Source organism: Aquarana catesbeiana, linkage group LG11, assembly GCF_042186555.1.
Source record: "Aquarana catesbeiana isolate 2022-GZ linkage group LG11, ASM4218655v1, whole genome shotgun sequence".
NCBI classification, from domain to species: Eukaryota; Metazoa; Chordata; class Amphibia; order Anura; family Ranidae; genus Aquarana; species Aquarana catesbeiana.
The window spans coordinates 282,803,992-282,816,595 of NC_133334.1; the positions used below are offsets into that span (position 1 = coordinate 282,803,992).

The 12,604-nt window shown below is 47.7% G+C and overlaps 1 protein-coding gene across 1 annotated transcript in view; it reads left to right on the forward strand.

Annotated features, from left to right (window-relative positions):
• LOC141112864 (mitochondrial inner membrane m-AAA protease component AFG3L1-like) overlaps positions 1-12,604 on the forward strand; it is a 32,399-nt gene that overhangs the window by 6,205 nt on the left and 13,590 nt on the right. The window contains 7 exon segments of the mRNA XM_073605966.1: positions 373-470; positions 3,491-3,640; positions 5,530-5,589; positions 5,676-5,800; positions 7,625-7,895; positions 8,529-8,666; positions 11,160-11,313. Of these exon segments, the coding sequence (XP_073462067.1) occupies positions 373-470; positions 3,491-3,640; positions 5,530-5,589; positions 5,676-5,800; positions 7,625-7,895; positions 8,529-8,666; positions 11,160-11,313 (996 nt within the window).

Genomic DNA, 12,604 nt, shown 5'->3' on the forward strand with positions numbered 1-12,604 from the left:
ATGGTCCAGGTGGAGTCTTTCCTGGGCTTGTGTTTTTGGTGTTCGACAGTTGGACTTTCTTTGGTTATAGAGGACATTTATGGCCGAGACAAGCTTTTTCCTTGTTGGCACCCTTTATAGCAAGAGTCAGCTGGACTGGGGACATGGGGCGCCACCCGAAGTTCTTTGTAAATGTCAGCAGAGTTTGTCCTGTCACCTCTCCTGCATTTTATGTTTTCCCCACATAGTCTGTGTCATTCCTGTTTACTCTCTTCTCCCCTCAGCAGCAGTAAATCTTAAAGCGGATCATTCCAGCATTGTACACAGTATAGGCACTTATTTATTATTACTAATGTGTAGCCGGCTTACCACCACCTTCCTTCCACTCCACAGACAAGGCCAGAGGTAACGGCTCGCAGGAAGGCAATGACCACGGCAATAAAAAGGATGAGAAAAAGAAAGAAACTGCGTGGTGGCAACGCATTTCAAAGGTATTTATTTATCGGAGGACAGTCCTGTTATGTGGAAGACACAGATTGTATTGCTGTATGTACACTATGGAGACCAAAGAGGTCAAAGGATGAGCCAATGACAGCTCTGCCAGGTTATTCTTCCAGTATAGAACAGATCAACGAGTCTTCTGGTCTCTTTGGTTAGAATGAACCTCCAACTCATGGACTGTGCGTGCACGAGCAACCTTTACGGTGAGAGGAGGATTACTTCTAGTAAATGGCTGGTGTGAGGTCATGTGGAACTGACTGCTTAACCCCTATCCGCCTGCGCTATGACCGAAAGGCAGCTACAGTGGCGCCCGCTTACTTGGTGGGAGGGGCATCCATGGACTTCCTCCCTCTATGATCGCTCTGCCCACACGCCCCCTGCGGCCTTCAGATCAAAGATCAGGGGAAAGGGCCAATCACAGCGGCCCTTTACCACATGATCAGCTGTGTCCAATGACCGCTGATTACGATGTGAACACAAGCCTGTTATCGGCATTCCTTTCCTCACACTGACAACATGAAGAGAGGAGAAGAGAGCCGACAACCAGCTTGTGGTAAAGGGACATCTACACCGGCCGTCAGTGCAGCCTCAGCACCGGCCGTCAGTGCAGCCTCAGCACCGGCCGTCAGTGCAGCCTCAGCACCGCCCGTCAGTGCAGCCTCAGCACCGCCCCTCAGTGCAGCCTCAGCACCGCCCCTCAGTGCAGCCTCAGCACCGCCCCTCAGTGCAGCCTCAGCACCGGCCGTCAGTGCAGCCTCAGCACCGGCCGTCAGTGCAGCCTCAGCACCGGCCGTCAGTGCAGCCTCAGCACCGGCCGTCAGTGCAGCCTCAGCACCGGCCGTCAGTGCAGCCTCAACACCGCCTCTCAGTGCAGCCTCAACACCGCCTGTCAGTGCCGCCTATCAGTGCAGTACAGCGGCATCATATAACTGGTGTGGTGGTGATCAGGAACACTGGTGACAGTACAGGGAAAAAAATGTAACCGTTTCAGTTTTTTATTTTTTATTGATGTTGTGTTATTTATTTATTTTTTTGTAATTAGCTGTGATTGGTCAAAGCTAATCACATGGAACAGCTGGGCTGTGATTGACCCTGTCTGTACCGTGTGATCACATTGACCAATCACAGCTAGGAACACAACTGTACACAATGGATGGCATGAAATGAAGCCGTCCGTTTTGCACAATTGTCATGTGATCTGCTGTGATTGGACACAGAGGTCACATGGTACTGGCAGAAAGCCGGTGCACTGATCAGTCATTGGCTGTGTCCGGTGGTTGCAGTTGGTGTCAGATTGTGCGGCTGCGAAAGCAGTGCGTTCTCACAGGATGTCATATGACGTCAAGTCAGGATGCCACGCCCCGGCCGCCATTCTCCTATAGGCCGGGCAGGTAAACCAAAGATCCCACTACTTGGCCCCAACAAACTCCTTAAAGGGGATGTAAACCTTCGAGGTTCTTCATCTCAATGCATTCTATGTCTCTTCTGTAGTGTAGCAGCCCCCCTCCCCCCCCCCAGAGCCCCCCTTTTACTTACCTGAACCCGATTGTTCCAGTGACGGGGATGAGCACAGCCGCTCCAGTCCCTCCCTCTGCAGCTATCAGTTTGAGGGAGGAGACCAGCGGGCAGTCACGTGAGCGCCGAGCGGAAATAAGGTATTAGGCAGCATATTGTTTAAATCGCATACACCGGGGAATTTAATGTTCTCTAACGGAGGGGATTATAGAACAAGAACAGGAGACTTTACTAAAACTTTAAGAGCCCTTGCACACTGGGGCGGTTTGCAGGCGCTATTGCGCTAATAATAGCGCCTGCAAACCGCCCCGAAAGTGCCGCTGCTGTCATCCCAGTGTGAAAGCCTCGAGGGCTTGCACACTGGAGCGATGCGCTGGCAGGACGGTAAAAAAAGTCCTGCCAGCAGCATCTTCGGAGCGGTGAAAGAGTCGTGTGTATACCGCTCCTTTACCGCTCCTGCCCATTGAAATCAATGGGACGGCGCGGCTATACCGCCGGCAATGCGCCTCTGCAGAGGCGCTTTGCGGTGGTATTTAACCCTTTCTCAGCCGCTAGCAGGGGGTAAAACCGCCCCGCTAGCGGCCGAATACCGACGGTAAAACGCCGCTAATAATAGCGGCGTTTTACCGCTGACGCCGCCCCCCGCCCCAGTGTGCAAGGGCTCTAAAGGAGTTGTAAACCCTAACAGTCATTCTATGCATTAAGGTGAAAAACCTTTTGTGCTGCAGCTGCCCCCCAGACCCCCCTCCCCTTTTTCTTACCTGATTGTTCCAATGATGGGGACAGCAAAGCAGCTCCAGCCACTGGCTCAGGTCCTCATTGGATAGATTGATAGCAGCAGGAGCCATGTGGCTCCCGCTGCTGTCAATCAAATCCAGTGACACGGGAGGCGGGGCTGAGTCCTGCTGTCTGTGTCAGTGGATGTAGCAGCAGGACTTGGGAGCACGCCCACACGAGTGCCCCCATAAAAAGCGTCTCTCTGAGGGGGCACTCGAGAAGAGGAGGAGCCAGGAGTGCCGCTGGGGGACCCCAGAAGAGGAGGATCGGGACCACTCTGTGCAAAATCCTTACATAGAGGAGGTAAGTATAACATATTTGTTATTAAAAAAAAAAAAACAAACCTTTACAATCACGTCAATCCTGGAATTCTACTTTAAGTGATCTTTAATTGCCAGGTTCACTTTAATGTTAGATTTGTTCTTGACGATGAACGCAGCTTCTAGGAGGAGAAAGTAGTAGTGCCGCGCTCAAACCAGTGTTGCCATTCTGCAAGTGTAGGGCAGAAAACCACAAAGGGTGCTCTGGCTCAGATCTTCCCTCTTACATCGATGAGTTCACTACAATTTCAGAAGATGGAGCCGGAAACTCCAATAATCCATTTCTTAGTATATGAGAGAGAGTAAAAGATATAAACGGACTGACGCGTTTTGGCTGATGAGCCGTGTTGACTGAACGCAGCTTATACATCAGATTACTGACAATTCTTCTCTCGTAGGGTGATTTTCCGTGGGACGATAAGGATTTTCGCAGCCTCGCTGTCCTCATAGCCGGCGTCTCAGCACTCGCATTGTTTTACTTCTCCAGAGACACTGGAAAGGAGATCAGCTGGAAGGAGTTTGTACAGCTGTATCTGGAGAGGGGACAGGTAAGTCACATTATGGGAATCGCCATTTATTAGTTGTGGAAATGTCTGTGACGGATCATCGAATATCTACCAGCAGGTAACCAGGTTGGGGAGGGGTTGGTTCTCATCCACGTGGCTTCTTCAGTTCTAGTGGTTGAGGGGAAAACCCACAAGCGTTTTTTTTGGGACTGAGCTGCCTTTGTGGCTATTCTGGGGAATGTTCCCACCACCTGTATGAAGTCACTCAGATGTCTGGTAATGTCTCCAGAATGAATTATAAGTTGTGGACGACTTGAACAATAGTTTAAAGAGAAGTGCATTATTCTGACTAGAAGACCCCATTCACACTGAGGCAGTTTTCAGGCGTTTTAGCGCTAGAAATATCGCCTGTAAAGTGCCTGAAAACTGCCTCCCTTTCATTGCAATGAGTGCGTTCACACCGGGGCGCTGCGCTTGCAGAATGTTAGAAGAAGTCCTGCAAGCAGCATCTGTAGGGGGGGGTTTGGGGGCGCTGTATATAGTGCTCCCAAAATGCCGCTGCTCATTGCGATAAATGGGCGGCGCTTCCGAAGCGCCTAAAAAGTGCTTCGGAAGCTCTGTAACACGGGCGTTTTTAACCCCTTCTTTGGAGTTTTAAATCGTATATGAGTTAAAAATCTTGTAAAAAATAGAGCAATCAGTGCAAATACACAATAATTAATTACCAATTATATGCCAGCTGAACACTTGCGGATAATCACCTGAAGATAAATCAAAACTAGAAAAATGCAGCGCAAAATAGCCAAATAATAACAAATGAAGAAGGGGGGGGGTAAATAACAAGAGTCAAGTATATATCAATAATAACAAAAGTCCTATACCCACTCCTCCTCCTCCTCCTCCTCCTCCTCCTCTTCCTGGCTGACATCAGTGGGGGATACCCAGCCCCTCCCCCTGCAGCTGTCAGATCAGGAGAGGAGACCAGCGGGCAGTCACGTGAGCGGCGCTCAGAAATAAGGTATTAATTAGGCAGCGTATTTTTTTATAAATCACATACACATTGGGGAGCTTAAAGGGGTTGTAAACCCTCCGTGTTTTTTCACCTTAATGCATCCTATGCAGCCATTGGCTCCCGCTTCTGTCAATCAAATCCAATGATGTGGGGGGCGGGGCCGAGTCCGGCATTCGTGTCTGTGGAAGCAAATGCTGGACTCGGGAGTGCGCCCGCAAGATAACCCGGTTATCTGATGCGGAGAGGAGCTGCAGAGGGACCCCGGAAGAGGAGGTTCGGGGCCACACTGTGCAAAATGAGGTGCATAGTGGAGGTAAGTATGATTTGTTTGTTATTTTTAAAAAATGAAAAACGATCCTTTACAATCACTTTAATGTTCTCTAACAGAGGGGACTGTAGAAAGAAAAAATGAGACTTTACAAACACTTCTTCTAAAAGCTGCGCTTGTGCCAAATACTCATATAAAATACATATATGGAAGCCGTTTTACCTTCCAAAGGATTTGTATTTGATCTCCATCCAGTCCTGAGATTTATGCAGCTCTTCCACAGAGCGCAGTCCTGTCTAGAAGGGTAAGAAAGACCTGATTTCTCTCTACTGATGTTGAGAAACGCTTACAGGTCTTGTCCCTCCCCCGCGTCTGGTGACTGGACAGTGAAATGAGAAGCGGAAGACTGATGAGCTCTTTCATCTGTCGCTCTTCTCTGACTTCCTGTCCACATGCTCTTAGTTAGCTTCTCCCTCTCCAGTCTAATCTCTGCTGTACATGGGATTGCAGGAGGCAGAGATCCTGGATAGAATTGAGGTATTTACACTTTTATATATTGATGAATATAGATCTGCATTGATTTGTATCTAATCACAGTTCTGAGTAGCGATATCCGATGTCTGTCTCCTCATTCTGCTTTGTCTGCCTCAGGTGACCCGGCTGGAAATTGTTAACAAGCAGTTTGTGAGAGTGATAATGGCCAATGGGGAGGTGAGTGCTCAGGATGGGACTCTTCTGTGATTGGCTGTCCTTGGAACACATATAAAGTATATCTAAAATCTCTCTGTCTCCTGCAGAGACCGGTGTGGTTTCACATTGGCAGCGTGGATATCTTTGAGCGCAATCTAGAGATCGCACAGCAAGAGATGGGGATCGAGTCTGCAGACCGCGTGGCGGTGGTATACAGCAATGAGAGCGATGGGTGAGTGGCACAAGTGCCCCCTTCTATGGGCAGTACACCTCACTTTATATACTGTAAGATCTGGTTTATATGACTTTGGACTGCGTGTAATAAGGATCCCTGGGATGACCTGGAGGAAATGTAATACAATATACAGTGCCTTGATAAAGTATTCATACCCCTTGAAATGTCTCACATTTTGTTACAACCAAAAATGTAAATGTATTTTATTGGTATTTTATGTGATAGACCAACACAAAGTGGCTCATAATTGTGAAGTGGAAGGAAAATGATAAATGATACAAATAAATATGTGAAAAGTGGGGGGGAGGGACATTTGTATGGCGCCCCCCGGAGTCAATACTTTGTAGAACCCCCTTTCTCTACAAGTCTTTTTGGGGGTGTCTCTACCAGCTTTGCACATCTAGAGAGGACATTTCTGCCCATTCTTCTTTGTAAAATATCTCAAGCTCTGTCAGATTGGATGGAGAGCGTCTGTGAACAGCAATTTTCAAGTCTTGCCACAGATTCTCAATGTGATTTAGGTCTGGACTGTGACTGGGCCATCAACATTTTGAATTCTTTATTTTTCTGTGCTTTTACCTGCTACTTTTTTAGTGGGGTTCATAGTTGCAGTCTCTCTTACCTTCTCCTGATGAAGCCTCTGTCTCTCAGCAGCATTATGAGTATAGTGGTCTGGGGCCGCACCTGCGCTCTATAAGTAGCAGCATGCATCTCACACCTCGGGTCAGTTTTAGGAAGTGATGCATTCCAGGCAGTGTGTTCTGGTGCCAGAGTTCTGGGAGTGAAAGAACTACAACTACCGTGTTCCATTGCGACAAACTTCTTATAGTTCTCAATAAACTGTGAAGGGCGCTGGTGAGCACTCTCCTAGTCTATTCTTTCTGCTCTCTGGTAACTGTTTGGTCATACGGGGGTACGGGAGGGTTATGGAGGTACGGGAGGTATTAAGGGACAGGAGGTATTGAGGGTACGGGGGGTATGTAGGTACTGGGGGTTAGGAGGTATGGAGGGTACGGAAGGTATTGTGGGACAGGACGTAAGGAGGGTACAGGGGGTATGGAGGATATGAAGGTACAGGAGATATGGAGAGTACTGAAGATATTGAGATACAGACGGTATGGAGGGTACTGGAGGTATGGGGGGGGGGGGGGTACGGAAGGTTCGGAGGGTACTGCAGGTATGGAGGTACAGAAGGTATAGAGGGTACTGGAGGCATTGGGGGGGAGGGGGGGTTAAGGGGGGGGTATAGAGGGTACTGAGGTATGGGAGTTTTAGAGGGTATGAAAGGTACTGGAGGTATGGGGGGGGGGGTATGGAGGTATAGAGGGTACTGTGGAGGTACAGAAGGTATAGAGGGTACTGGGGGTATGGGGGGGGGGGTGTACGGGAGGGTTCTGGAGGTACAGAAGGTATGGGGGGGTACGGGAGGTTCGGAGGGTATAGGAAGTATGGAGGTAAAGGAGACTTCAGGCAGAAAAGAGTCTGCAGAATCCTGGCATTACATCTGATGATCGTGGGTGCAATGCTCTGCAGACTCCTAAGAAAAAAATAATAAATGCACTTATTTTTGCAACATTTATTATACTTTTTTCTAAAATGCGAATTTAACCTTTAATCGTACCTCTGTCAATTCTAACCGAATAAAAATCCAGTATATCAGTTTGATTTTATATATATATATCTACTGCAATCCTTTTATATCTTCCTGCTATATCCTCCATTTTTAAAGGGGTATTTTATCCTTACTGCTAAAAAAAAATCATGGTCCAGACAAGAATGGTTGGTATATGTAACATGTGTCTCCCCAATGTGTGTTGGCAGGTCCTTTGTCCTCAGCCTCATCCCCTCGCTGCTCATCGTGGGCTACCTGTTGTACAGCATGCGGAGAGGGATGATGGGGCCGAGCCGCGGAGGGAGAAGCAGCGGGATTTTTGGTGTCGGAGAGACAACAGCGAAGATGCTGAAAGGAGAGATCAATGTGAAGTTCCGGGACGTGGCGGGATGTGAAGAGGCAAAACTGGAGATTATGGAGTTTGTGAATTTCCTCAAAAATCCCAAACAGTATTATGACCTTGGAGCTAAAATCCCCAGGGTAAGGCCAACATGATGGGGGGGAGGGTGGGGGGCTATGTCAAAGGATTTGTAATTTTGTCCATCTTTTCCTGAGATTTAGGCCCCTTTCACACTTGTGCAACTCAGGACTACAGAGTCGCATGACAAGTCGTAACCCATGATTTCCAATTCATATCTGTGCAACTTAAAGTCGCAGCGACTTCAAAGTAGTCCCTGCATTACTTTGGTCTGACTTGATGCGACATGAAGTCCATAGACTTCAAGATTACACAGGCGTTGCATCAAAATTGCGCGACTTTCAGGTCGCAACAAGTGTGAAACGGACCTTGCACAGCACAACCCCTACACAGGGCAAGAGATCACTGCTGAAGATTTTGTTTACTATTTATCCAATCATAATTTAGTGTATTGCTGTCAGGTCACTGATAAGACGATGGCTGATTGATTGTTATGTGTTACTTTATGCTTGGGCATTATGTTTATATTTGGATTCCTGTGTATATATGTGTGTGTGTGTATATGTTTATATATATATATATATATATATATATATATATATATATATATATATATATATATATATATATATAATAAAAACTTATTCCATATTTCTTCATAAAACTCCTGAATGTTTGCTTTGTTACCTTCATAGGGAGCAATGCTCACTGGACCACCTGGTACTGGCAAAACCCTCCTTGCCAAGGCAACCGCAGGGGAGGCCAATGTTCCATTCATCACTGTCAATGGATCAGAGTTCCTGGAGATGTTTGTTGGTGTTGGTCCAGCCAGGGTAGGTTTTATATGTGTGTGTGTGTGTGTATATATAATATATGTGTGTGTGTGTGTGTTTATTTTAAAGTGGTTCTTTAGGGTTTTTTACCTTGGAAACCTTCTTTGTCCGAGGATCCCCAGCCTCTTATACTCACCTGAGCTGGATCTCGATCCAGCGATGTGCACAAGAGCAGGGGATCTCTCCTCTCTCCCACCTCACAGAGCAGATTGATAGCAGTAGGAGCCATTGGCTCCCGCTGCTATCAAATTCTGTGACAAGAGAGTGGGGGGGGGGGGGGGACGGAGACATGCTGTCTGTGTCTATAGATGCAGGCAGCAGGAGATTGAGCCCACACCAGTGCCCCCACAGAAAGCAGCTTTTCCATAAAGGGCACTTGCTAAAGTGGAAGAGCCAGGAGCGCCGGCAGGGGACCCAAGAAGAAGAGGATCATGGGTGATCTGTGCAAAAACACAAACAAGATTTCCCAGCGCACTTGCCAGCCTGCAAAACAACCACACTGACCGTCTAACAATTCACAGAGGGTTTAGTTGCTCACGTTTGCATATATATGTGTAAGCTGCAGTGCCCATGTCCAGGCTCCTCTGTGTACTGCGGTCCTAAATCTATCGTTTTAAGAGACTCCCAAGTTGGAAAAGTAAAAATGATATATATATATATATCGGTGGATAGATTAGGGGCAGGTGTGCTTGGAGGGGAGCCCACTCCTCCTAAAGGGCACAGGGTTCGGGTAAGCGGCAGTGGTCTGGAAATGAGTCCAGCATGTCCATCTGGCTGTAAACTTGGAGAGTTTGTCTTGGAGAATATGAATTGGTTCTTCCATCTGTGAAATACTTCCAATGTTCTGGAGCCATTCTCTCATACAAGACTGATAAGGATGGAGGAACGGATTGCCCAGCAGCAGGACAGAACCTAATTGATCCCATGGATCCTCTACCATGGACACCATTGACATCAAGGCCCTAGCATGAGCCCATATACTTATATACAGTGTCTTGAAAAAGTATTCATACCCCTTGAATTTTTCCACATTTTGTCATGTTACAGAGAGTGCACAGTCTATTTGCCTTTAGTAAACCGACCCCCATAATCCCTGTAGGATGTTTTAGCCCCGGCGTGGGAGTTGCTGTTATCCCCCTTATAAAACAATTGTATCAGCATTGCATGGATGATCGTTATATGACGGCGGTGAGCTCAGACACAGGCTGATTTGTGATTCGGATTAACACTCACCTGTTATGTGGAGCTCATCTACAACTGGTTTCCGATCATTAGTATTGATTTGTGAGGGTGTCACCCTCCCCATTTCTCTTTTCTATGTGATTTTATTAAAAACGGATTAAGTAAAAAATGCAGAATAATTACAGAGGAATAAAATATAATGAGATAATGATTGTAGTGCAGTAATGAGCACCAACTGAGAGGCTGCTGGGGAGCACATCAAAGGCCCATAATTCACTCATAAACCAACAGCTAGAGACTACGGTTTACTTTACTAGTTGCCCATAGCAACCAGAGTCTCCCATTTTTTTCTTTTAACACATAGGAAAAACAAACCACAGCCAATATTGATTGTCGGTAACAAAAACTTTTTTTTCATCATCATTTTTACTTAAAGAAAAGCTCCCTGTGTTTATCACTCTAGGACGGGGATCTCCAACTATGGCCCTCCAAACTACAAGTCCCATCATGCCTCTGCCTTTGGGAGTCGTGCTTGTACCTGTCAGCCTTGCAATGCATCATGGGACTTGTAGTTCCACGACAGCTCAAGGGCCACAGGTTGAGCACCCATGCTCTAGCTAGGAGATAATGGACCATTATACAAACGCTGGATCGGGGTTTTCATTTTGCAGGTTTTTCTTCAGTTTCCTCATCACTCATAAACGCATGGCAGTCAGCAGTGCCAGGACAAGGTCATCCACAGCCCAGGGCGAACATGCCAAATTGAACCCCCCCCCCCCCAAAAAAATCAAGTTTGCTTGCTCACCCCTTAAGCATAAATTCCCCCTCCTCCCAGCACAAATCTGCCCCCCCCCCCCTTAAAAAAAATTCTCCCCATTCAAGGTTAGTACAGGCATCTCCCCCCGCTGAGCTGTTCCGACAGGGGGGCACTCAGATCAGCGCTGTCTGCCATTGGCTGAGAATGCTGACCGGGAGTTGGTCAGCTGCTGGTTTCCCAGCATGCACCTCCTACAGAAGCCGGCCGGACTGACATACAGTCTGAATGTCGGACAGTTTTTTTTTTGAACCGTCAAATGCCTCCCGACGTTCAGCCCGTGTGTGCGGGGCTTTAATCACACAGCAGCAGATTACACACAACAATCTAAAGCAGGTAAAAAGACACACAGTGACCCTTCAGAGATCGTTTGTTGGCCTTCGTTTTATATTCTGACACTTTTTTTGTAATGCTATAAAAACTAAAAACTGATTTTTAATAAAGACTATCTGATTAAAAAAAAAAGGAAAAAGCTGACTGTGTTTGTAACTTTGTAGGTACGAGACATGTTTGCCATGGCAAGGAAGAACGCACCTTGCATCCTTTTCATCGATGAGATCGACGCTGTTGGAAGAAAGAGGGGGCAGGGGAATTTCGGAGGTCACTCTGAGCAAGAAAATACCCTCAACCAGCTGCTGGTGGAGATGGATGGTGAGTGAAACCCACACAGCCTTATGGACAGAATCTGAGTCCGTGTTTTGTTGGGATTATATGACATCTTCTGGGGAAAAGATTCCAAAGCTTGGACCTGTAAACAAACTTGGAGCGCCGCTCAATGCTGAGAGGGGGCGGATCCTCAGAGATGGGGGGGGGGGGGGCAGCATCCACTCATCCTGCACTGATAGTTCCTTATGTGAGAAGAAAGCCGCACTCCCAGCCCCACCCAACTGTTAATATCAATGTCAAATAGCCTCATTGGTGTCAGTGGGAGGAATAGTGTCCCATCATTGGTGTCAGTGGGAGGAATAGTGCCCCATCATTGGTGTCAGTGGGAGGAATAGTGTCCCATCATTGGTGTCAGTGGGAGGAATAGTGTCCCATCATTGGTCTCAGTGGGAGGAATAGTGCCCCATCATTGGTGTCAGTGGGAGGAATAGTGCCCCATCGTTGGTGTCAGTGAGAGGAATAGTGCCCCATCGTTGGTGTCAGTGGGAGGAATAGTGCCCCACCATTGGTGTCAGTGGGAGGAATAGTGCCCCATCATTGGTGTCAGTGGGAGGAATAGTGCACCGTTGTTGGTGTCAGATGGCAGAATAGTGCCCCATCATTGGTGTCAGTGGGAGGAATAGTGCCCCGTTGTTGGTGTCAGTGGGAGGAATAGTGCCCCATCATTGGTGTCAGTGGGAGGAATAGTGCCCCGTTGTTGGTGTCAGATGGCAGAATAGTGCCCCATCATTGGTGTCAGTGGGAGGAATAGTGCCCCGTTGTTGGTGGCAGAATAGTGCCTTGTATCAGTGGGAGTAATAGTGCCCTAAGGGCTGAATAAAAGCAAGCAAAGGGCCACATCCGGCCCCGGGCCGCAGTTTGGAGACCAGTGCCTTAGAGGGGTGGCTCCTCCAGACAGGGAACAACCCCCAGAACACTTTAATAGGAGATCTTATCATACAGTACCTTGAAAAAGTATTCATACTCCTTGAAGTTTTTATTGCTCCCTGGACGGTAGGCGATGGCGTTGCCGATATGGCGGTTGTGTCAGTGGGGGGATTTGATAAGGAAACTAGGGACATTGAAATGTGTCGTCTCATTGTTGTGAGGGAGCCCTCCTGGGTCCACTCCCCCTGTCGGGTTGGTGGTGTTCTCTCTTCTTGTCTGTGGCGCAGCCGATGACATCACTTCCAGGTCCCGAGTATCACACAGTGCAGCCATCTTTTTGGTGTCTCCCTGACTGCTAAGTATTGGACTAGAGCCCGGCATCCCCGTGGTCATCGGTAGCTACCACCTG